Source organism: Bos taurus, chromosome 10 (assembly GCF_002263795.3).
Source record: "Bos taurus isolate L1 Dominette 01449 registration number 42190680 breed Hereford chromosome 10, ARS-UCD2.0, whole genome shotgun sequence".
Classification (NCBI taxonomy): Eukaryota; Metazoa; Chordata; class Mammalia; order Artiodactyla; family Bovidae; genus Bos; species Bos taurus.
In genome coordinates, this window is record NC_037337.1 from 91,829,487 (window position 1) to 91,854,351 (window position 24,865).

The 24,865-nt window shown below is 38.0% G+C and overlaps 1 protein-coding gene across 11 annotated transcripts in view; it reads right to left on the bottom strand.

Moving 5' to 3' along the window:
* CEP128 (centrosomal protein 128) overlaps nt 1-24,865 on the bottom strand; it is a 480,417-nt gene that overhangs the window by 53,857 nt on the left and 401,695 nt on the right. For all 11 annotated transcript variants that reach the window (XM_059890961.1, XM_059890959.1, XM_059890957.1 and 8 more), the window contains one exon: nt 16,099-16,122. In XM_059890961.1, the coding sequence (XP_059746944.1) occupies nt 16,099-16,122 (24 nt within the window). The remainder of the gene's footprint in view (nt 1-16,098; nt 16,123-24,865) is intronic.

Consider the following 24,865-nt stretch of genomic DNA (forward strand, 5'->3'; position numbering starts at 1 on the left):
TATATAACGTACAGTACCAAGACACACAGCCTATGTGACAAAACTAGGGCTAGAATGCAAATGTCTCAATTAATGAGCCAAGTATTTCTAGCCTGTACACTGCTCCTGTGACTGGTAAAGGTAGTGCACACATACAGGAGGAATCATTGTTTTAAATTAGACAAGGACTCTCCTATCCTTTACCTCATCTGATCGTCTCAGCAAATCTGTGACACAATAGGGTAAGTATTGGGCCCACTTCATGGATCATAGAAATCGGGATAAGAGGGGTTCTGTGAGTTGTCCATGTGAAAGCGCCAGGACTCACAAACAGGTCCTTTAACTCGCAGGGCACCAAATCGTAATCATTCTCTGAGAAATCTGGAGATCACTCTTTCAGTCAACTCCTTCATATCTGGGAACAAATACACTCTTCTTCAAGGAAAAACTAATGCCTAATGTGATAGGGTATTACAAAGTAAAACAAGTTCTGAATCAGAAGTGATAGGGAAAGACAAAAACAGTTTAAATTCTCTAAAAGGATATAAAGGAAGTACTTCATGGAATCCAGGTGTTTTAAGTCAGTGAGTCCACCTTGAATGTGTTTTTAACTATCTGGTTAACGTCTGATGACAATGAAACAAACAAGTCAAGGATGTGTGTTATGGACCTCTGCTATGGATTTAGGCAGACAGCGAGGTGTTCAGAGAGAAAAACATTGAAGAAGCTCCAGAAAATCACTGATGGAACACCAACTACGCAAAATAATTAAGAACAGAGCCTAAAGAGAATAATGAGGGAAGGGCTATTTTGATGGTTTTACTGTTTGATGTTCAAATATAATGCATTTGGGGCAATGAGAGGATAAAATCATTCACTAATGTTAAATAATTAACACAAGACTACTTTGGATATTTATATTAATGGTGCTAATAGTGACAGTTTATACTCTCTCCAGCCTTTCATCTGAGATCAAAGTTTGTTAAAAGCCCTAAACAAACTTTACAAACAGTTGAGTAAGTGGAATTAGAGTATAAAATAAAAACCATGGACGGAGGCATTTAATATCACTGAGCAAGCTCAAGACAGAACTAGTAATGCAACCTGGGGTATGCCGACTCTCTTCTTCAACATTCACAAGGCAGAAAACTAGATCAAAGCTGGTTTATTAGACCCCCACTTACCATCAGGTTGAGGGCATATTTTGACAATTTTAAATATGGTTCAAGAATGTCAGTGTTGTATTTGTGACTCTCTACTTCTTGACACGCTCAAGGTAAATACAGGATCTGGTCATTAATTCTCTTCCTCTTCACTTTGTATCATTCACTAGATATTTACTTAAAAAGCATTCCTCACTCATGTCATTACTCTCAATAGTCACAAGTGGAGTATATGGAATGGAAAGAACATGGAGCCACTAATCAGGACGCTTGAATTCTATATAGCCCTAGTTTTGCCACACTTGGCTATTCATAAACTCCTATGGCCTCAGACTTATTTATTGGTGAAGTGGTTTTGATGAGGGTCTCTAAGCATCCTTTCACTTGCAATAGTCCCTAAAATATGAGATCCAGGGCAGCAGGGACCTAATCTGCTATACGCCCCAGGACACAACTGAATGGCATGGATTCAACAGGCATCTATAAAATACACTTACATGATTCAGTTCAGTTGAGTCACTCAGTCATGTCCGACTCTTTGTGACCCCATGAACCCCAGCATGCCAGGCCTCCCTGTCCATCACTAACTCCCGGAGTCCACCCAAACCCATGTCCATCGAGTCGGTGATGCCATCCAACTATCTCATCCTCTGTCGTCCCCTTCTCCTCCGGCCCCCAATCTTTCCCAGCATCAGGATCTTTTCAAATGAGTCAGCTCTTCGCATCAGGTGGCCAAAGTATTGGAGTTTCAGTTTCAACATCAGTCCTTCCAATGAACACCCAGGACTGATCTCCTTTAAGATGGACTGGCTGGATCTCCTTGCAGTCCAAGGGACTCTCAAGAGTCTTCTCCAACACCACAGTTCAAAAGCATCGATTCTTCGGCGCTCAGCTGTCTTTATAGTCCAACTCTCATATCCATACATGACTACTGGAAAAACCATAGCCTTGACTAGATAGACCTTTGTTGACAAAGTAATGTCTCTGCTTTTGAATATGCTATCTAGGTTGGTCATAACTTTCTTTCCAAGGAGTAAGCGTCTTTTAATTTCATGGCTGCAATCACTATCTGCAGTGATTTTGGAGCCCCCCAAAATAAAGTCAGCCACTGTTTCCCCATCTATTTGCCATGAAGTGATGGGACCAGATTCCATGATCTTCGTTTTCTGAATGTTGAGCTTTAAGCCAACTTTTTCACTCTCCTCTTTCACGTTCGTCAAGAGGCTTTTTTGTTCCTCTTCACTTTCTGCTGTAAGGGTGGTGTCATCTGCGTATCTGAGGTTACTGATATTTCTCCCAGCAATCTTGATTCCAGTTTGTGCTTCCTCCAGCCCAGTATTTCTCATGATATATTCTTCATATGAGTTAAACAAGCAGGGTGACAATATACAGCCTTGATGTACTCCTTTTCCTATTTGGAACCAGTCTGTTGTTCCATGTCGAGTTCTAATGGTTGCTTCCTGACCTGCATACAGATTTCCCAAGAGGCAGGAAGTAAATTGTTTGAAAGCAACTTTTTATAGGGTAGAAATTTGTGAAGATTAATTTTTAATTCCTCCTAGATTAGACTTCCCTTGTAGCTTAGTCAGTAAAGAGTCTGAATGCAATGCAGGAGATCTGGGTTCAATCCCTGGGTCAGGAAGATCCCCTGGAGAATGAAATGGCAACCCACTCCAGTATTCTTGCCTGGGAAATCCCATGGACAGAGGCAATCCACTCCAGTATTCTTGCCTGGGAAATCCCATGGACAGAGGAGCTTGGCAGGCTACAGTCCATGGGGTCGCAGGAGTCAGACACAACTGAGCAACTAAGCACAACAGCACAGACTAGACTAGGTAAAAGACTTTAAAATATCACCTAATGCAACACAAGCAATAAAAGAGAGAGAGAAAGAAAGAAATGAAGAGGGGTTAAACAACTTGCCCAGAGTTATGTGCCTGATTATCAGGGAGGAAATGACCAGAACCCACCGTCTTTGACTCTAAATCAGATACTGATTTGCTGTATCCCTTTCTATCATTTTAAACTAGGCATATAACAACTTTCAGCTGAAATCTGTACGCAATTGGTTAAAATCAGATATACAAAATGAAAAATGCCCAAATCAGCTTTCCATGTAAAGGTCACATACACAAAAATGTATGTGACAGACACTACTCCCACCAACTATATATTAAGGGTATAATACCTATATTTCATTTTATAGTTAGGATAGATCTTAAAAAATGTAATACACTATTATTCTGAGATTTCACCCAGATATGCTCTCTTAAAGAGAATAGAAGGCATTTCATATATGCATTACGTTTTTCAGAAAGATGGTTCAGAAAGTGTTTGATAGTATACACTTATAGTATCTTCACAATACAAAGCAAGAGCTTTCACCCAGAGAATGCACTGTTACTGGCAGTGTTTCGAACAGGACTATAAAACACATTTCCAAGCAAGCAGCTGGGCATCCTGACTACTTCTCAGCACCAACTATGAAGCTGTCAGTCTGACCTCTATAAACACTGAGCAATTCAATAATCCTAAATTCATCTGCTGGTGAAGCTGCATTCATTATGTAATTTCTCAGTGATACTTTTCCTATGTCACTGCATTTATGAAAAGTTTGACAGGGCTATGAGAAACCATTTCTGCAGACTGAAGGAAGTCTTAGACTTTTAAATTGGTCATCACCTTTTGCCACAAGGTTTGCAACTCTGTATAAAACAGCCCACTTGTTTCAGCAGCACTTTCTTCATTTGAACATAAGCACAGTCATGTTTTTGAAATTTAACCCTTTGATGCTGACCCCATTATTGGAAAACATACACATTTTAATACTAATGCAGAATACAGGCTCTGTGTTTGGGGACAAGGTGGCGAAAGGAGAATGTCTAGATTGTTTCAACCAAGATCCCTCATGAGAGATTCATGAGGATATTTCCGTTTGCCCTCGATGCGAATATACAGAAGGTAGACGAACATTAGAGCAGTGGGAAACTTGGCAGAACGGGCTAGGACAGGGTTTGTGCAAAACCTTTTTCCGGTTTCAGTTTGAATGGGTTCCCAGGAAGTGTCAAGTTCGAACAAATCCAAAATTTTACAATGTAGCTCGGCCAAAACTGCTGAGATTCACCTGATTCTGGGTCAAAACCGTACAGAGCACACTGCGTTTTATTTGGGGTAAAGCCAATTTGACTGAACCTTTCAGGCAACTTCAATGACAGGCTTATAGCCTTGGCAAAACCAAAAATTGAACCTAGCTTGATCTTTGGTTCTGAAACAGCAAGTTCTGGCTTTATAAAGAGATAAAGGCAAGTCCTACTCAGCTTCAAGATTCTGACAAATACTTAGAAGAGGCATTGCAGATAATTAACCATTATTTGGCCACATTTACATACTCAAGTCAGTTATTTCCTGAGCTAAACCGGGACACACTACATTAACTCTATTGGGTCCATATACTCCTAAGTGCCTGAAAGCTGAATCTGGTGTCCTAACAGAGAATAATGGTTCTTCTTCAACAACTTATGTGCATGTAGAGCAGCTTGAAGCACAGTTAGTGCTGGACCCATAGTGCGAAGGCTTCCCAGGTGGCGCTAGTGGTAAAGAATGCGTCTGCCAATGCAGGAGACATAAGAGATGAGGTTCCATCCCTGGTTGGGATATCCCCTGGAACAGGAAATGGCAAAACTCTCCAGAATTCTGGCTTACAGTGTTTGGGGTCTCAAAGAGTCAGACACGACTGAGTGAGCACACACACACCATAGTGTGAAGGAAAGAAAATTGAAAGTAAATTCCCAACAACAGTAGACCAGTGAAGTCAGAGTACACAGCATCACTTAGTCATTTCCAGAGACATGCTGGCAAAGTCTTGTACTCATGGCCATCAAGATCTTGAAGATCAACTGGTGTGCATAGTTCAAGTCTGGTATCACTAAAACCGGCTGAATGAATCCTTTGGAGATGTGCATAAGGCTCTAATAGATTTTTATAAGTAGAAATAATATTTCTAAGAGATTTCCTGTGTCTTGCATTTTTTTCTCAGATAGGCAAATTTGTGCATGTTTTTCTCCATAGAAGCTACAGGTTAGGATGTATCCTATAAACCATGCTATCTCTGTGTAAATATATCCTAAAACTATAGGAAACTTACACTGTTTTAAGTAACTTTGATATAAGAAGTTGATTCAACACTGATAATTGCAATTACACAATTACACATTTGCTCTAAGTCAGTGCTTTTCAGTGTTTGATGATATCCTCCCTAAATAATTATTTAAACTGTGTATAACCCTTATTTGTACCTACTTCCATACATACGTTTTTAAGCTGTCAAAATGTTCATAAGTTTAGGAAGTCGTAAAGGATGAAAATTCTGGAATGTAGTAAATACTGTCATTTTCAAATAAAACTTTTATATTACTCATATTAACTTGTCCAGTGAACTTTATTTTTATTTTAAAAAAACATTTATTTATTTGGCTGTGCTGGGTCTTAGATGAGGCATGTGGGATCTAGTGGCCTAACAAGAGGTTGAACCTGGGCCCCTACACCGGGAGTGCTGAAGAGTCTTAATCACTGGACCAGCAGAGCAGTTCCTCCAGTGACCTTCAAATCTCATTAATTTCTTACCACCACTTATCCATTTACAAAATAACTAAATAGCATCCTCTTTAAAAGACAGATTTTATATGATTTCTTTTCACTTTGATTTCAACTCTGTTTTTCCTCACAGATTTTTATCCTAATATACAATACCTTTATCCTTCCAGGACTTTTGGTTATCCTACACACTTCATCCTTCTCTGTAACAGTAATGCATATATACAGAGAGAACTGATTTTTAAAACTCTCTGTGACCAAAATGCTCAGTGTTACACATTATTATGGATTCAATTATCATACATTTGACATTATGTATATTAAAATTTCTTAGAAAAAATTAAATGTGAAATGTTAAAAACCCTAGGGCTTCCAAATGTATATCTCTTACTGGGATGGATATAACTCCTCCTTCTCCTGTACTCGATTAGCCGATGTATCTAAGGGTAAATGCTAATTTTGTTTTCGGTAAAACAAAGTTTCATTTCTATTTGTTTTTTGTTCCTATAGGTTTACTCACAGAGAAATCTTGTTCACATAAAAGAGTATGTGAGAATGAAAGCAGTTGTGTTATAACAATGTCACTCAATTTCTTGAAAGCCTTCCTAGTTTTATGGCAAAGATTACATAGCGATCTGTCATCAAAAACTAATTTTAATGATCTACCATCTCGATTAGGTCTTCTTTCAATGTGTTGAAAGCAAAGAATTAGAAACCACTTGACTTGCCAAAGAATTGTAATGTAGCTATTAGAGTCATTTACTTTCTGTTTCTGGAAAGTATATCTAAAAGGCTTTATTTACCAAGACTAGTCAAATCACTACAACTGTTCTTTTTTTACATAGAGATATTTCATTGAACTTAACATATGCAAAAAATAAAAATTTGTTAATTTCAATACCGTTCTGTCAGTACAACATTCTAATATATTCATTTTATCTTGGTATTAAATATATTTGCATTCAAGCCTTACAGCTGCAGACTGGCAAAGCCAGTTCTCACTGTCAAACCAATCAGCCAATTCAGCCTTACCTTCTGGCAGAAAAAAAATTTGACTTCATTTTTCAATTCTGCATATTGTGTTAATGTGTCCTTGTGACAACCATCCCACTTTTCAATCATAATTCTAAGATAGATAGACAGATAAGGAATGGAGCCAGGCCAGAGTCTGTCACCTGGATGAAATAAGACACTGGCTTTCAACGATTTCTTTTCAACACTTCTTAGCTTTGTTTTCTGGAGTTATACATTCTCTGATTATAGCAGGGTGGTGGAAAAGGTGAGGTCATTAAATAAAACTATCTTTACTCCGCCCCAACATCAATCAACGATACATGTCAATTTCAGAACAACTCATTCTCAACAGCCCATATATCTAATACCACTCTTTGTTCTTATCAAAAATGTATGCATGACCAAGAAGGACAAGTGAAGGAAGAAATGGCAATCCACTCCAGTATTCTTGCCTGGAAAAGCCCATAGATGGAGGAGCCTGGTAGGCTACAGTCCATGGGGTTGCAAAGAGTCAGATGGAGGAGCCTGGTAGGCTACAGTCCATGGGTTGCAAAGAGTCAGACATGACTGAGCGACTTCACTTCAAGAAGGACAAGAAGCTTTACTTTAGTAACTTGATTAAAGGAGGACATGAAGGCACCCAAATCATAAATTGTCCCTTCTCTGGCACCCTAAAGAGCCTGGGGCATTTGCCATCAAGGGAGGAGGAAGCCTTTCTTCGGTGAAGTGGGAGAAGGTGGGTTATGAAAGGTAAGAGGGCCTCCTCAAGCAGAGCTATTTTAAGAGTGCAGGTAGAAGCTGAGGATACAACTGCTTCTCTTAAACATTCTTGTGTCTTGTGTCTGACTACCCCTTCAAACATCTTTGTGTACTCCTGGGAGTGAGCCGCTGGAAGACCATGTTCTACCTCACCAGCTGTCTTTGAAATTACTGTCGAGGACAGCGTTAATCATTTTGCTATAAAAAGAAAAGGACTGCTAACATGTTTCTGTTTTCTTTGCTTTTTGGTGAAATGTCATAGATACAAATGAGTACATAAAACTTATACATAAAGGAAAATGACAATTTTTGTGGCTTTAATTAGTATTTCTTTGATTACGAATGAAGCTGAATATATTCTTACATGATTCTTTTTCAACTGAAATGCTTGCTCATGCCTTTTACCCTTTTTCTTTAAATCTGAGTTGTTTATTCTTTTCTAATTGCTTTGTTGAGCAATAAGATTTGTATACAAATTGATTTGGACATACACTGCTTGTCAGTTATATCTTCTGCTACAAATAAATTCTAAGCGTGGACTGCTTTTAATTCTTTTTATGTTGTCTTTCTGATTTATGGAAGTTCTTAATTTTGATGTGGTCACATCAGTCATTTCCTTTCTCATCTCTATTTTCAGCACCTCCCTCCTCCTAGAAATCTTCCAAAGTCCTAAGATCATGAAGATAGTAAACTATACTGTGTTTTAAAGTTTTACAGTTTCATCATTCACATTTAGGCTTTCAGCCACTTTTGCATCTGAGATAGGGGTTCAATTTCATTTGTTTCATATCATCTATTAAAAAGTCCACTCTTATTCCCCTGATAGTGATGAACAGTGTGTCAGACATCAAGTTTCTATGTACAAAACTTGTTTTTGGATTCTCTGTATGATAACATTGACCTATTTATATATTCTTGTGTCAAGACTATACTATCATAATTTCAGTAACTTTAATAAGGTCTTATATAAATATATTCATTGCAAGAACTGATGCTGAAGCTAAAACTCCAATACTTTGGCTACCTGATGCAAAGAACTGACTCATTTGAAAAGACTCAGAAGGGGATGACAGAGGATGAGATGGTTGGATGGCATTATCAACTCAATGGACATGAGTTTGAGTCAGCTCTGGGAGTTGGTGATGGACAGGGAGGCCTGGTGTGCTGCAGTCCACGGGGTCGCAAAGAGTCAGACATGACTGAGCAATTGGACTAAACTGTGAAAGTGAAAGGGGAGAGTAAAAAAGTTGGCTTAAAGCTCAACATTCAGAAAACGAAGATCATGGCATCCGGCCCCACCACTTCATGGGAAATAGATGGGGAAACAGTGGAAAAAGTGTCAGACTTTATTTTTCTGGGCTCCCAAATCACTGCAGATGGTGACTGCAGCCATGAAATTAAAAGACGCTTACTCCTTGGAAGGAAAGTTATGACCAACCTAGATAGCATATTCAAAAGCAGAGACATTACTTTGCCAACAAAGGTTCGTCCAGTCAAGGCTATGGTTTTTCCAATATTAAACCAACTCAAGTCCTGGAATAAACTCAATTGATAAATTGGTAATTTGTCAGTGTTTTATGATTAATTATCCTTTTCATACATTCCAAGATTTATTCTGCTAATATTTTATATATAACATTTTTGTATCCATGCTAATTTGTGAATAGTTTCTTAATTTCCATATTTATGCATTCTGTCTGATTTTAACTCAAAGGTTATACACATTCCTACTGAGTTGAGCATGTTTCTTTTCTACTATAATTTATTTTTTGACCTTTGAGTTGTTTGGAATTTTACTTTGAAATTTCCAAAAGTTGATGGCTTATTTGGTTCTTTATGAATCTTAAAACTAGTTATAATTATGTCACTAAATTCTGCTGCACAGAAATGATATGTGCAAATTCTAGTTTTCACTAAAGGCAAGCTACACACATGCTTTCCCTTTCTTTTGTCTAGTTACAACACAAATCTAAGGACTGGAGCTGAACCAGGCATCTTAGATCAGGAGGGTAATGGAATATACTGAAGATGGCAGAGCAAAACAGCAAAAGAAGCCGGAGTTTCTGACATCCTACCTGCCATGGACGCGGTATATTTGGACTGTTACACAAGAGCGAAACTAATTTCTCTCTTACTTTTACCCATAATTATTTTTGGATTTCTCTTAACTGACGTCATGATAACTAACTAATACAAAAGTATGAGAATCTAAATTATCATGGCATTTATGGAAATGAAATAAAGACAGATTTGAGGGGTGATATGAAAAACAGACTTTATATATCCAAGTTTGCTTCCCCCTTCCCTTTCATTTCCCAAAAGTGAGTCTTAACTGTATTGCCTGTACCTCTTCTTTGCCCTCAACCTCCCACTTACTAAGTGTGCTAGTTCCTTTCTAGAAATAAGGGTACTCACTTTAACTCTGCCTTTCTGGCACCACACTGTCCCAATTCCTGATTTTCCAAGCACATCCCTAAAGCTCTACGATCTCCACACACACTTCCCTTTCCCTACTTGCAGCCTGTCACTACTGCACTCCAGCTGTGCACACGTTCACCAGGTACAATCCCCGATTAAAAGCCATTAACACTCCCTATAGGTTTAATAGCTGTGTTACCTACTCTCACCTCCAGACCTTGTAATGCCAATGACAGAGAATGAACAGCAATCACAGTAATTCTTTCCAAAGGAGTAGCCCAGAATCGTTCCCAACAGAAAGTTTCAATATTCAGTACTATGCCCATCAGTAGGAACTGGCACTCAGGTAGAAATCCGCTTGTATGCCTGATCAGTTCAGTCACTTAGCTGTGTCTGACTCTTTGCGACTCCATGGACTGCAGCACGCCAGGCTTCCCTATCTATCACCAACTCCCAGAGCTTACTCAAACTCATGTCCATCAAGTTGTTGACGCCATCCAACCATCTCATCCTCTGTAGGCCCCTTCTCCTCCCACCCTCAATCTTTTCCAGCAACAGGGTCTTTTCAAATGAGTCAGTTCTTCATATCAGGTGGCCAAAGTATTGGAGTTTCAGCTTCAGCATCAGTCCTTACAATGAATATTCAGGGCTGATTTCCTTTAGGATGGACTGGTTGGATCTCCTTGCTGTCCAAGGGACTCTCAAGAGTCTTCTCCAACACATTGCACTTCTCCAACTTCTTGAATACAGTTCAAAAGCATCAATTCTTCGGTACTCAGCTTTCTTGATAGTCCAACTCTCACATCCATACATGACTAGTGGAAAAACCATAGCTTTGACTAGACAGACCTTCGTTGGCAAAGTAATGTCTCTGTTTTTTAATATGCTGTCTAGGTTGGTCATAACTTTTCTTCCTAGGAGCAAGCGTCTTTTAATTTCATGGCTGCAGTCACCAACTGCAGTGATTTTGGAGCCTCCCCAAATAAAGTCTCTCACTGTTTCCCCATCTGTTTCGATGGGACCAGATGCCATGATCTTCATTTATTAAATGTTGAGTTTTAAGCCAGTTTTTTTCACTCTTCTCTTTCACTTTCATCAAGAGGCTCTTTAGTTTTTTCGCTCTCTGCCATAAGGGTGGTGTCATCTGCATATCTGAGGTTACTGATTTTTCTCCTGGCAATCTTGATTCCAGCTCATGCTTCATTCAGCCTGGCATTTCTCATGATGTACCCTGCATATAAATTAAATAAGCAGGGTGACAATATACAGCCTTGATGTACTCATTTCCTGACTTGGAACCAGTCTGTTATTCCATGTCCAGTTCTAACTGTTGCTTCTTGACCTCCATACAGACTTCTCAGGAGGCAGGTCAGGTGGTCTGATATTTCCATCTCTTTAAGAATTTTCCACAGTTTGTTGTGTTCCACACAGTCAAAGGTTTTGGCATAGTCAATAAACCAGAAGTAGATATTTTTCTGGAACTCTCTTGCTTTTTCGCTGATCCAATGGATGTTGGCAATTTGATCTCTGGTTCCTCTGCCTTTTCTAAATCCAGCTTGAACATCTGGAAGTTTATGGTTCAGGTACTGTTGAAGCCTGGCTTCGAGAATTTTGAGCATTACTTTGCTAGTGTGTGAGATGAGTGCAATTGTGCAGTAGTTTGAACATTCTTTGGGATTGCCTTTCTTTGGGATTGGAATGAAAACTGACCTTTTCTAGTCCTGTGGCCACTGCTGAGTGTTTCAAATTTGCTGGCATATTGAGTGCAGCATTTTAACTGCATCATCTTTGAGGATTTGAAATATCCTGTATGCCTGATATCAAATCTAAACTCCTTGGTTTGTATTTCAAAACTCTAAAATGTCTATCATTGTCTTAAAGTTTTATAGCTAATGAGTCTATAAGAAAAAAAAAAAAAAACTGAAAGCTTTGAAATGGAACAAAAAGTTACTGCTTATCTTCAATGAAAAACTAGTTTTTGCCTAGCCAATCCTTCTGGGTTTTTGATTCAATGGGATCTCTATATAAGTCATTGTCTGATATATTTATAATTTGCTATGCAAAGGATTATTGTACACAGACATGAAATAAATTTTATCTGCAGGGGGGTTCAATTGATTTCCTTCCTCCACCATGGAAGAAGCCAGTTTTGCTTCTATTTTAAATTCACTGCAGTACTCTAGTGCTCTTTGAATGTTCCTTTATGTGAGTAACATCTAGCTCATTCTCTCATTTTTTAAACTCATTTGTCATGAGTTCATTTTATATTTCTATGAGAGTCATGATTTCATGATTTTGCCTTTAAATTTTTTTTAAATATCTCTCTAACAAACTCTTGTTTTCATTATTGCCTTTAAACTTTGATTTCATCCCCAGTATACAATGTCTTCTCTGGCTTTCTTCCTGACACCACTGATTCTTCCCATTTTAGGGATGAATCTAATCTCCACCATGACCTCAATCTACAAAAGCTATGCTTTTCCATGAAGAACCTAGACTGCAATGATGTCAATTTATTTTACAATTATAGTTTCTTTGTAATGCCTTCTACAAAATGCACTGTTTCACTGACATGTTGTAGACACTGCATATTTATCTTACATCATTAATTTATATGTAAGTAACTTCTGTGCTTAATTAGAGTGCAAGTTCCTTGAGAGAACTGATCACAATTCATTTTCCTTTTCTCCTCGTCACTTTCTACGTAATACCCGTAGTGCCCAAGAAATATCCACTAGTGAGTCCCATCCATGGCTCAAGGCTCTCAACCACGATTTCTTTCAGGTTAATCACTTAACTTTATTTAGGTAACCAACCAACTATGCTTTGGCTGAAGGTGGTTCCTTCCTAGAAAAACTCATGCTAAACTTTAATGAAGATCATTGGAGCTTCGTGAAACACCAAATAAAGTGTGGTACTAATCAGAAAGTCTAGAGAAAAAATAATAAATTGATATGCTTCTAGGTACTTTTCCCCCTCAATTATCAGGACTGTCTATACCTATATTCTTAAGAACAGTCCATGTGAGGGTTATACACACTCAGTTCAGCATTCATTCTCTGATTCTGCAAATGCTTATTAATTTTCAACTGTATGTTAGAAAGTTTTTGCAGGCCTTGGCAATTCAATTGTAAATAAAATGTAATTTGTAATCCAAGACACTTACTTGCTAGTGAAGAAGGAAGAGGGAGGGATAAGAAAAGAGGAGGGAAATAGAAACAACTGTGACCTAAGCATATAGATAATTGGTGACAAGCCAAATTAAGTTGCTCTTATTTTCAGGAATTATATATACTGAACCTTTAAAATTAATTTAATATAAGTACAATAATGGGATAATGAAATTTCAAATTTTGCAGATCTGTATCACCAGAATACACATCGTACATTCAATGTCTTACATACCCTAATACCAACTAAACCAAATGAGAGACCACCAGCATTTTTCTAGGTTTAACTGCTGAGTTGTGAGAGAATAATAAATGGCCTTGAGACTGCTGCCAGCATATTTGATTTTATGAACTATAAAATATTTTACCAGTTGAATAGTCTACCAAGTATATTAAATCTGCTCCTTATAATGCTATAGGAAGTCAAAGGATTTCATAACATTTGAGCATTAACATTATTACTGAGCATTTTCATTTTTATTGTTTTACTTATGATAATTATTTCAAATTAAAACCATCTTGAGAAAACTGCCACTGTTTAAATAAAAAAAAAAAAAAAACCTAGTTCATTTAACCAGTTTTATTTTTCTCATGATGACTTTTTATTCTTACCTTTATTCCTAGAGGAACCCTTAGAATAAAGCATTTTAAGATTTTATACCATAGCACTCTGTTAGTAAAGAGATTATGGAAATAAAAAAGACCAGCAAATACTAATAAATTTTACAGGCTTTATGTTGTATGTTGACATATTGGTATAATTAAAATGATTCAAAAAGAAACAAAAAGCAATCATATAATGATAACCTAACAGTTGTTTGGTCCTAAATATTTTCACATATATTTTTCTCTAAATTCTCCCAACAATCTGATAAAACAAGTTTAATTATATTCATTTTTACAGATGAAGGAATCAAGAAACAAGTGGTTCACTAAACATGTAAGTGGCATTTCCTATGCTACACTCAGGTCCTCAAACTTTTTGCTTTTGTTCATACTTTTATAAAGAACATTTGATTTATAAGCCAAATCCTATTGGCAAGATACTTTCGAAGGGTAAGCAAAATATATGTAGAGGAACACTAAACATTTTATTCACTTACAGTGCAATCATACTAAAACTGAGAAAATCAAGTGTACTTTCCAAATGGCCCAGTTAAAAGTAAGGAATAGATTATTTACTCACTACAGTCTAGACACTGTCTATCAAAATCACTTGCTTACATAGGACTAAAATGTGCTCTATTAGCATCTTTCCTTTCCTCATACAAATTAAATATTTTATTCTTTATTAGGAGAAGGCACTGGCGACCCACTCCAGTACTCTTGCCTGGAAAATCCCATGGACGGAGGAGCCTGGTGGGCTGCAGTCCATGGGGTCGCTAAGAGTCGGACAGGTCTGAGCGACTTCACTTTCAGTTTTCACTTTCATGCATTGGAGAAGAAAATGGCAACCCACTCCAGTGTTCTTGCCTGGAGAATCCCAGGGATGGAGGAGCCTGGTGGGCTGCCATCTATGGGGTCGCACAGAGTCGGACACGACTGATGTGACTTAGCAGCAGCAGCATTCTTTGTTAACCTTATTTTTTAAAAGCTTATGTTTTGCCTTCTCATCAAAAACATTTAAAAAATGACTAGTTCCAAGTCATTCAATATTTTGTGTTTTCAAAGTTTTTAACACAAAATATACATTTCCAAGTATTTACATCACATTCTCTGTATAGCTTTAAATATCTCCCTCTGTATATATTTACTTTTGAACATATGATACTTTATGGCTGAACAATATTTCATCGTAGATGGTACCATAATTTACCATTCTTTCAATTCGTGTGGCTTTATCATGCAAATGTTTATTTATAAAACCATGTTTTTTTAAAAAAATTGCAGCATCGAGTGGTATCACAGCCCTAGTTCTTCTCCAACAAGTCACCATGATGAGATTCGCTTGCTTCTGTTCTTTTTTCAGACACCTAATCACCATATGTTATCATGAAAGTACACATGTCATTTTATATCTTATATTTGCTTCCATTTAACATTCTATAGGGAGAAGGCAATGGTACCCCACTCCAGTACTCTTGCCTGGAAAATCCCATGGACAGAGGAGCCTGGTAGGCTGCAGTCCATGGGGTCGCGAAGAGTCGGACACGACTGAGCGACTTCCCTTTCACTTTTCACTTTCCTGCATTGGAGAAGGAAATGGCAACCCACTCCACTGTTCTTGCCTGGAGAATCCCAGGAATGGCAGAGCCTGGTGGGCTGCTGTCCATGGGGTCGCACAGAGTTGGACATGACTGAAGTGACTTAGTAGCAGCAGCAGCAACATTCTATAATAAGCCTTTTCCATAATCATTGTGTCATGATGGGCAGAATTTCACACTTTATCTAACCATTACTTTATTGCTAAACAATAAGTTTTCTCCTCTTTTTTCTTTTTAAAAATACGTAAATCATTTTCCAATAAATGTTGCAAGCATATAACCTTTACATATGTGCCCTTAAAAAAACGATTTACTAACACCAGATTCCTGCAAGTAAAATTAAAAAAAAAAAAAAAAAGGCTAACCAGCTTTTATCATTATTTGAATATGGACAAAAATATTGATTGTCCACACTTCAAAAGTTCAAAGGATAAAATGGCATCCTAATTTCAGTATCTTATCAACTAGTCCTTTTAGTGATTGGGAAATATAGAAACAAATAAACATAATTACATTTAAGCTAATTGTGTTTTCCATAAATTAGTATATATTGGCACCATTTGTCTTAAGACGCAGTGACCACTTAGACATATTTTTCTTTTTCTTAATGCTTTTTTCATTTTAAAAGTCTGTATCTACATACCTTTCAGGTATAGTTTAGCTTATTGCTCCCTTTGAATCTTAGATGAAGTTTTAGAAATGCTTTCTGGAACTGCTTCCTTTGGGGAGTACTCTGAAATCCACCATAGGATCCAGCAGTAATTCTGATAGAAGGAGAAAGAAAATGACCCAACTTACCGTTTCTAAGGCATTTACACGGTCCTGCAAATAAAGCATAATATATAATTATAAAAACAAAGCCATTAAAATATCATTTCAAGTTTAGTTTTTAGATTTTTCCATTTATCTTCTATTAACATTTTTAACATGTAAAAGATGAAAACTCCTACTCAGGATAATCTCTTTAAGAGAAAAATAGTCATGAAACAATTACTTTTCTCATCTTGACTAGCGTTAGGACTACAAGGTTTACTTTAACCGTAAACACCATAAATTCAGGCTTAGTTACGAAGTGAAATAGAGTTTAAGACTTCTGCATTGGTAAAATTATGTCTATTTAATAAAATATAGCTATTTGATAGATCTGAACATATGAGCCACAACCAGACAATAGCAGTGCTATAACAAAAGGAATTTAGCACATACACTTGCTCTCGGTTAGGTATACAGCACAAAGTGCGCTGTCACAGGAAATCAAGTTCAGACATGAGAGTGACATCACCAACTACAATTAATAAGTACACGGTTAACTGAAACAAGGCAGGAAAATAAGAATGGTAGGTTACATGCAGGCAGTCCTGAACCCAGGTGGGTCTTCGTTACTTATAGTATCTTAGAAGGATTCATAGACATATTGGTTTTTAAAAAGGGTCATTGATAATATTGCTTTAAAAGCTAAATGATTAAGAATGGTTTCATTCTCAGTCCAACAGCTGTGCTCTCAACTGTTCCCAGAGCTAAACAGCTATACACAAAAAGTTTTTTTTTTTTTTAAAGTTGAATTTGAAAGGAGAGTCTGAAAATTCAAAGAATTGTAAAGCCATCATTTTTATGAGGAGGAAGGCCGTTTTTCTCTTCTTTCATTTTAAGCAATTGAAGAAGATAATATAAAATCTGGATCTCTCTCTTGTTTAATTAAATTAATCATTTGTGCTAGAGGGTAAGGAGGGAAAATGGTGCAGACAGCCACTGAGCTCAGATCTCTGAGACCCTGCAGACACTGACAGGGACCCACGAGCCTTAGAAGCTTAACCTCGCCCTCCCCTCCCCCAGATTCTCCCAGCCTCACCTAACACAGAGGCCTTGCCTTTGAGGATTTCTGTAACCCAGCCTTCAACATTCAGACTGGGAAACTAGGTTGGACATTTCTGCCCCTTTAAACATCTGGCTGTGTGGGCACAAGTTAAATGAATATATTAATACTATGCAAAAGCAGCCCAAAGCAGACTGTTTTTAGCAGTATAATCTGTTTAATTGCATTTTGTTGGCATAGTTGAGAGAACCTCACCGTCGCCCCCATAATTTTCATAAAATAATGGTTATTTTATTGGTGACTTGGGTACTGTCACATTTGAGTAGCTCGTAATAAATGCATATAGTGCCTCTAGGGGGCTTTGATCTGTTGTTACCAGGCATCTTATTCACAGTACATCTGGGACAAAACCATTCAGCAAAGCTTTATCATCCTTTGCAGATTGAACAGAACCTCATTAGACAGTCTTTGGGTAGTGCTGCGTTTATATGAACCATCTTGGAAGGCTGAAAATATTTACAGCCACTATTTGGGCCTTAAGTTGTCCCCATACCATGTATTTATGGGGCTCATGTTACTTAGAATTAGCATATTTTAAAAGCACACATACAGCTGGTTTGCAATCAGTGATTTCATATGATGCCAAAATGGTACAACTGAACTAAATTCTGTTTTAATTCATAGCTCAGTGTTCAGGAAAGATAAAACTCATATGATTTATGTATTAGTACCTTCATTTTATTTAAATATTTGTTACAGGATTTTAAAAGGAATGTGTACTGTCACGGACTACGTGTTTGTGTCTTCAAAGTTCACATGCTGAAAACCCCAGTCCCTAAAGTGATGGCCTCTGGATACATGGCCTTTGGGAGGTAACCAGGTCAGGAGGAGACAGCCCTCAGGACATTAGTGCCCTTCTAAGAAGAGACACAAGAATGCGGGCTTCCCTTTCTGCTCTCTGCCACACTAAGGCATAATGGGAACATGGCCATCTACAAGCCAGGAAAAGGTCCTTCACCAAGCACCGAAACTGCCAGTGCCCTGATCTTAGAACTGCCAGCCTCTGCAACTGTGAGAAATAAATGCTTGCTGCTTCAGACACCCAGGCTACAGTCATTTCGTACAGCAGTCTAAGCTGACATATGCCTAGTCTGTAAGGCTAAAACACAAATGGTGGGGAGACAAAAAAAATCTCAAATTCATTAAAATATAAAGATCAATAAATCATCTATTTTAATGCAATTTATTACATCTGTTTGTCTATAACCTACTCCATTCCAAAATGGTACTGAAATAGCTTTCAAAGAAAGAATATATATTGAAAAAAATGAGAAAATTAGAGAAACAGGAAATGCAGTTCATTAACCTGAATTTAAATAATTTAATCTGCCAATCAACAACAGCTAATAGGATATCGGTCATTGTTGGCAATTAGTGAGCTTCCTCTAAATTGCAGTTCTGGGCTTTAATTATAGGCTATATATAAAAAAAAGAAACTACTCCTAATCTTTATGAACTTACTACCTTGCTTTTAAAATTTAAGAAATATATTTTGAAATTTAAATGGCTGAAGTTGACTTCTTTTTTGACCGCCAATATTAGTTACTATAATTCTACATATAAAAGAATTAGCCTATTGCAAACCCCTGTTCTGAAACAAAATATCTGCATATTTCTCATGTTCTTATCATTAGAATAGAGGTAATTTAAGCCAGAGTATGAAGAAATACTAGTATATGTCCTGGAACGAATATGCAATTATACCAAAATTGATTTATATTCTCCCTATCCTCTCTCACTCTCACTAGAACTGGACTTGTAGTGTTCTATTGTTGCTGTTTAATCTCCAGTTTTCATTTCAACAAATCTTATCTTAAAGCTCAGTCCACAGGTTCAATACTCTGCCTTCTCTCCCACCACCCACACACTCTCAAGTTTAGATCCTGAAAAGAATTGCTTAAGATACTGAAAGGGATGGTACGGGGAGGGAGGTGGGAGGGGGGTTCAGGTTTGGGAACACGTGTACACCCGTGGCGGATTCATGTTGATGTATGGCAAAACCAATACAATATTGTAAAGTAATTAGCCTTCAATTAAATAAATTTAAATTAAAAAAAAAAAAAAAGATACTGAAAGGGGAGTTGGTAGGTGAGACGAGTAGAGAGAGAAGAAAGCCTCCAGAAGTAATAAAGCCACTCTCACTATAATGCAATTTCAGGTGGTCTTAATAAATCAGCGGTTCTTACTTTTGTAGTCTTGGACTTTGAGAACTTTTTTCCCCCAGGAAAATGAATGCTATACACAACACACATAATTTTGCATATACTTTTAGGGGAACTGCAGACTCTCAGAACCTACCCATAGCTGTCCAAGTATTTTTACTTAAAATAAAGATACTCGAAATAGGATGTAAGAATTAATTTATTAGATCAAATAAATTATTGTATTCGAACAAATCTATTTCTCCTGTACGAAGTATTTCTTGACAACAAGTAAAGAAACCATTGGGAGTGGAAGGTTAAAAATCAGAGGAGAAATTTCCTTCAAATATTTTGAAGGAAAAGTTCTAAGGGGAAAAATAGGTTTTATTGTTATCAGGTTTTTTGGTGATTGAAGATTCCCTTTCCCACTATTTTTTAGTGCTATTTTAGAAGGGGAAAGTCTAAGAAAATCACAATCTTGTCATGGAAAAGGGGCTTGCATAACTCAATGAAGCTATGAGCCATGCCATGCGGGCCACCCAAGACAGATGGGTCACAATGGAAAATTCTGACAAAACATGGTCCACTGGAGGAGGGAATGGCAAACTATTCCAATATTCTTGCTGCAAGAACCACATGAACATGAATAGCATGAAAAGGCAAAAAGATATGATACCAGAAGATGAGCTCCCACGTTGGAAGGTGCCAATATGCTACTGTGGAAGAGTGGAGGGCAATTACTAATAGCTCCAGAAAGAATGAAGTGGCTGGGCTGAAGCAGAAATGACTCCCAGCTGTGGATGTGTCTGGTGGTGAAAGTAAAGTCTGACGCTGTAAAGAACAATATTGCATAGGAACCTGGAACATTAGGTCCATCAGTTCGGTTCGGTCGTTCAGTCGTGCCTGACTCTTCGCGACCCCATGAATCGTAGCATGCCAGGCCTCCCTGTCCATCACCAACTCCCGGAGTTCACTCAGACTCACGTCCATCGAGTTGGTGATGCCATCCAGCCATCTCATCCTCTGTCGTCCCCTTTTCCTCCTGCCCCCAATCCCTCCCATCATCAGAGTCTTTTCCAATGAGTCAACTCTTCACATGAGGTGGCGAAGGTACTGGAATTTCAGCTTTAGTATCATTCCTTCCAAAGAACACCCAGAGCTGATCTCCTTTAGAATGGATTGGTTGGATCTCCTTGCAGTCCAAGGGACTCTCAAGAGTCTTCTCCAACACCACAGTTCAAAAGCATCAATTCTTTGGTGCTCAGCTTTCTTCACAGTCCAGCTCTCACATCCATACATGACCACTGGAAAAACCATAGTCTTGACTAGATGGACCTTTGTTGGCAAAGTAATGTCTCTGCTTTTCAATATGCTATCTATGTTGGTCATAACTTTCCTTCCAAGGAGTAAGCATCTTTTAATTTCATGGCTGCAGTCATCAAACATGAATCAAGGTAAATTAGAAGTGGCCAAACAGGAGATGGCAAGAGTGAACATCAACATTTTAGGAATCAGTGAATTACAATGGACTGGAATGGGCAAATTTAATTAGATGACCATTATATCTACTACTGTGGGCAAGAATCCCTTAGAAGAAATGCAATAGCCCTAATAGTTAATAAGAGTTCAAAATGCAATGCTCAGGTACAATCTCAAAAATGACAGAATGATCTCTGTCTGTTTCCAAGGCAAACCATTCAATATCACAGTAATCCAAGTCTACACCTTAACCACTGATGCCAAAGAAGCTGAAGTTGACTGGTTCTATGAAGACCTAATAGGCCTTCTAGAATTAACACCAACAAAAGATGTCCTTTTCATCAAAGAGGACTGGAATGCAAAAGTAGGAAGTCAAGAGATACCTGGAGTAATAGGCAAGTTTGGCCTTGGAGTACAGAATGACACAGGGCAAATGCTAACAGAGTTCTGTCAAGAGAACACACTGGTCGCAGCAAACAACCTCTTCCAACAACACGAGAGATGACTCTACACATGGACATCACCAGATGGTCAATACCAAAATCATATTGATTATATTCTTTGCAGCCGAAGATGAAGAATCTCTATACAGTTCACAAAAGCAAGACTGGCAGCTGACTGTGGCTCAGATCATCAGCTCCTTATTGAAAAATTCAGGCTTAAATTGAAGAAAGCAGGGAAAACCACTAGGCTACTCAGGTATGTCCTAAGTCAAATCCCTTATGATGATACAGTGAAGGTAATGAATAGATTCAAGGGATTAGATCTGGTAGACAAGAGTGCCTGAAGAACTATGGACACAGGTTCGTGACACTGCACAGGAGGCAGTGATCAAAACCATCTCAAAGAAAAAGACGCAAGAAGCCAAAGTGATTGTTTGAGGAAGCTTTACAAATAGCTGAGGAAAGAAGAGAAGCAAAAAGTAAGGGAGAAAGGGAAAGATGTACTCAGCTGAATGCAGAGTTCCAGACAATAGCAAGCAGAGACAAGGCCTTCTTAAGTGACCAATGCAAAGAAACAGAGGAAAACAATAGAATGCGGAAAACTAGATATCTCTTCAAGAAAACTGGAGATACGAAGGGGACATTTCATGCAAAGATGGGCACAATAAAGGACAGAAACAGCATGGATCTAACAGAAGCAGAAGAGATTATAAGAGGTAGCAAGAATACACAGAACTGTACAAAAAAGGTCTCATGACCAGGATAACCATGATGGTGTGGTCACTCACCTAGAACCAGACATCCTGGAATGTGAAGTCGAGTGGAACCGACACTACAAACAAGGTGATGCAATTCTAGTTCAGCTCCTTCAAATCCTAAATGATGATCCTGTGAAAGTGCACTCAATATGCCAGCACATGGAAAACTCAACAGTGGCCACAGGACTGGAAAAGGTCAGTTTCCATTCCAATCCCAAAGAGGGACAATGTCAAAGAATGTTCAGACTATTGCATAACTACGCTCATTTCATATGCTAGTATGGTTATGCTTAATATCCATCAAGCTAGGCTTCAGCAGAATGTGAACTGAGAACTTCTAGATGGACAATTAGGTTTAGAAAAGGCAGAGGACCCAGAGATCAAATTGCCAACATTCTTTGGATTATAGAGGAAAGCAAGGGAATTAAAGAAAAACATCTACTTCTGCTTCATTGACTATACAAAGGCCTTTGAGTGTGTGGATCACAACAAATTCTGAAAAATTCTAAAAGAGATGGGAATACCAGACCACATTACCTATCTCCTCAGAAACCTGTAAGCAGGTCAAGATGCAAGAATTAGAACCTTACATGGAACAACTAATTGGTTCAAAATAGGAAAAGGAGTATGACAAAGCTGTATTTTGTTACTCTATTTAACTTGTATGCAGAGCATATTATGCAAAATGCCAGGCTAGATGAATCACAAGCTGGAATCAAGATTGCCAGGAGAAATATCATTAACGTTAGATATGCAGATGATACCACTCCAATGACAGAAACGGAAGAGGCATGTTGAGTTTTAAACCAGCTTTTTCACTCTCCCCTTTTGCCCTCATGAAGAGTCCAATCACTTCATGGCAAATAGAGGGGAAAAAATGGAAACAGTGACAGTTTTACATTCTTGGGCTTCAAAATCATGGCAGACGGTGACTATAGCCAAGAAATTAAAACGCTTGATCCTTGGAAGGAAAGCTATGACAATCCTAGACAGCATATTAAGGTCTGTATAGTCCAAGCTATGGTTCTCCAGTAGTCATGTACAGATGTGACAGTTGGACCATATTTAAGGCTGAACACTGAAGTTTGATGCCTTCCAATTGTGGTGCTGGAGAAGACTCTTGGGGACTCTCACATCAGTCAATCCTAAAGGAAGTCGCCCTGAATATCATTGGAAGGACTGACGCTAAGGCTGAAGGCCCAATACTTTGGCCACCTGATGGGAAGAGTCAACTCATTGGATAAGACCCTGATGCTGGCAAGACAGAAGGCAAAATGAGAAGAGGGCAACAGAGGATGACTGTTAGATGGTACTACCGAGTCAATGGCATGAATTTGAGCAAACTCTGGGACACAGTAAGGGACAGAGTAACCTGGCATGCTGCAGTCCATGGGGTTAGAGTCAGACATGACTTAGCCACTGAACAACAACAACGAGGGAAACGTCTTGATAGCTTATGGTGAACGATGTCAGATTCGTGATCTCCGAAGAAGAAGATTTAGCTTTGGGACCAGGGACCAGGCTTGATCACTCAAAAGCTTTTGCGTTGCAGAGTTTTATTAAAGTGAAAAAGAGACACGGAAAGCTTCTGACACAGACATCAGAAGGGGGATGGAGCATGACCCCTCGCTAGTCTTAGCAAGGGAGCTATATACTTTTTAAATTAGTTATTACAATAAATCAAAGCAATCTCTCAAGGTTGTAAAGATCTTACTAGACCCATTCCCATAATTTACATTTTAAGGTAACAGGATTAGCCAGAAGGTTTTCAGGAAGGAGAAACTGTCCTCAAGCAGGATATATTGTTGTTATATAATCCTTAGTACAGAGTTTAAACTGAGTTGTTTGTTGTGTAATCACCAGTTCTGGGCTTAAAGAAAAAAAAAATTATGTGACTAAGACTATGGAATGTAGAGGAAAAAAAATGTTTGTCCTTCCCCCTCCTTTACAATTCCAGACCCCAATCTCTGCTTTGAGAGCCCCAGATCCCTTTCTCCTCCTCAGGGACCCCATACTTCTTATCAACCTGCCTAGGAATTGACTCTCTTAGTCTAAGAAAAACCTAAAAGGGCAACAATTATTTTAATATTTACTTTTAAGGATTATACATACAGTCACTGCATAGTCCTTGAGACAATGAAACATGCTGTTATTATCCTCTAGTGTTAATACTGCATACCATTTCTAACTGAAAACAATAATGCTAGAAATCACCTTTTAATTTATTTTGGGCTTGACAAGATCAAGTAAGGTGAGCTGTATTTTGGGGAGGCCAATAGCACCTGTACTATAAAAAAAGATTTTTTTTAACTTTTTAGCCCGAGGCTATCAACCTGTCTTGAGCTGTACATATTCCTTTGCTAGTTGGTCACAATGGGGTGTACATTAGAATTCATGAATAAACCAAAGCAAATTCATTACATCACTGGAGATGGGAACATATTTGTGAGCTAAGTTAGGACATGAGTGCTAAATGGATAGTTGGTATCTGCATCCCTGATCATTAACAGCTTATTTGACTCAGCTGAGCCAATCAACGAACCACATTGGCTCATCCATCCCACCTAAGAAATTAAATAGAGGTTCTTAGGTCTAAATACTCAAGAGTTCTTCTGCTTCTGGTAAGAGTAGTTGTACAGATCTACTGACTCTTTCATGATAACACAGTATTTTTCAAGCATTTTTGAAATATATTTGTTATCAAACAAAAAATGCACAATAATGGCATAAAAATTTAACAAGAGTCTCTACTTTTTCCAACTCTAAGAAATAGTACAAGTATAGACTAATTCTGGAAACTTTTCTGGGACTGATGGGCCATGATGGCCATATAACTTTCAAAAAAAGAAAATCTACAATGAGGACTTCCTC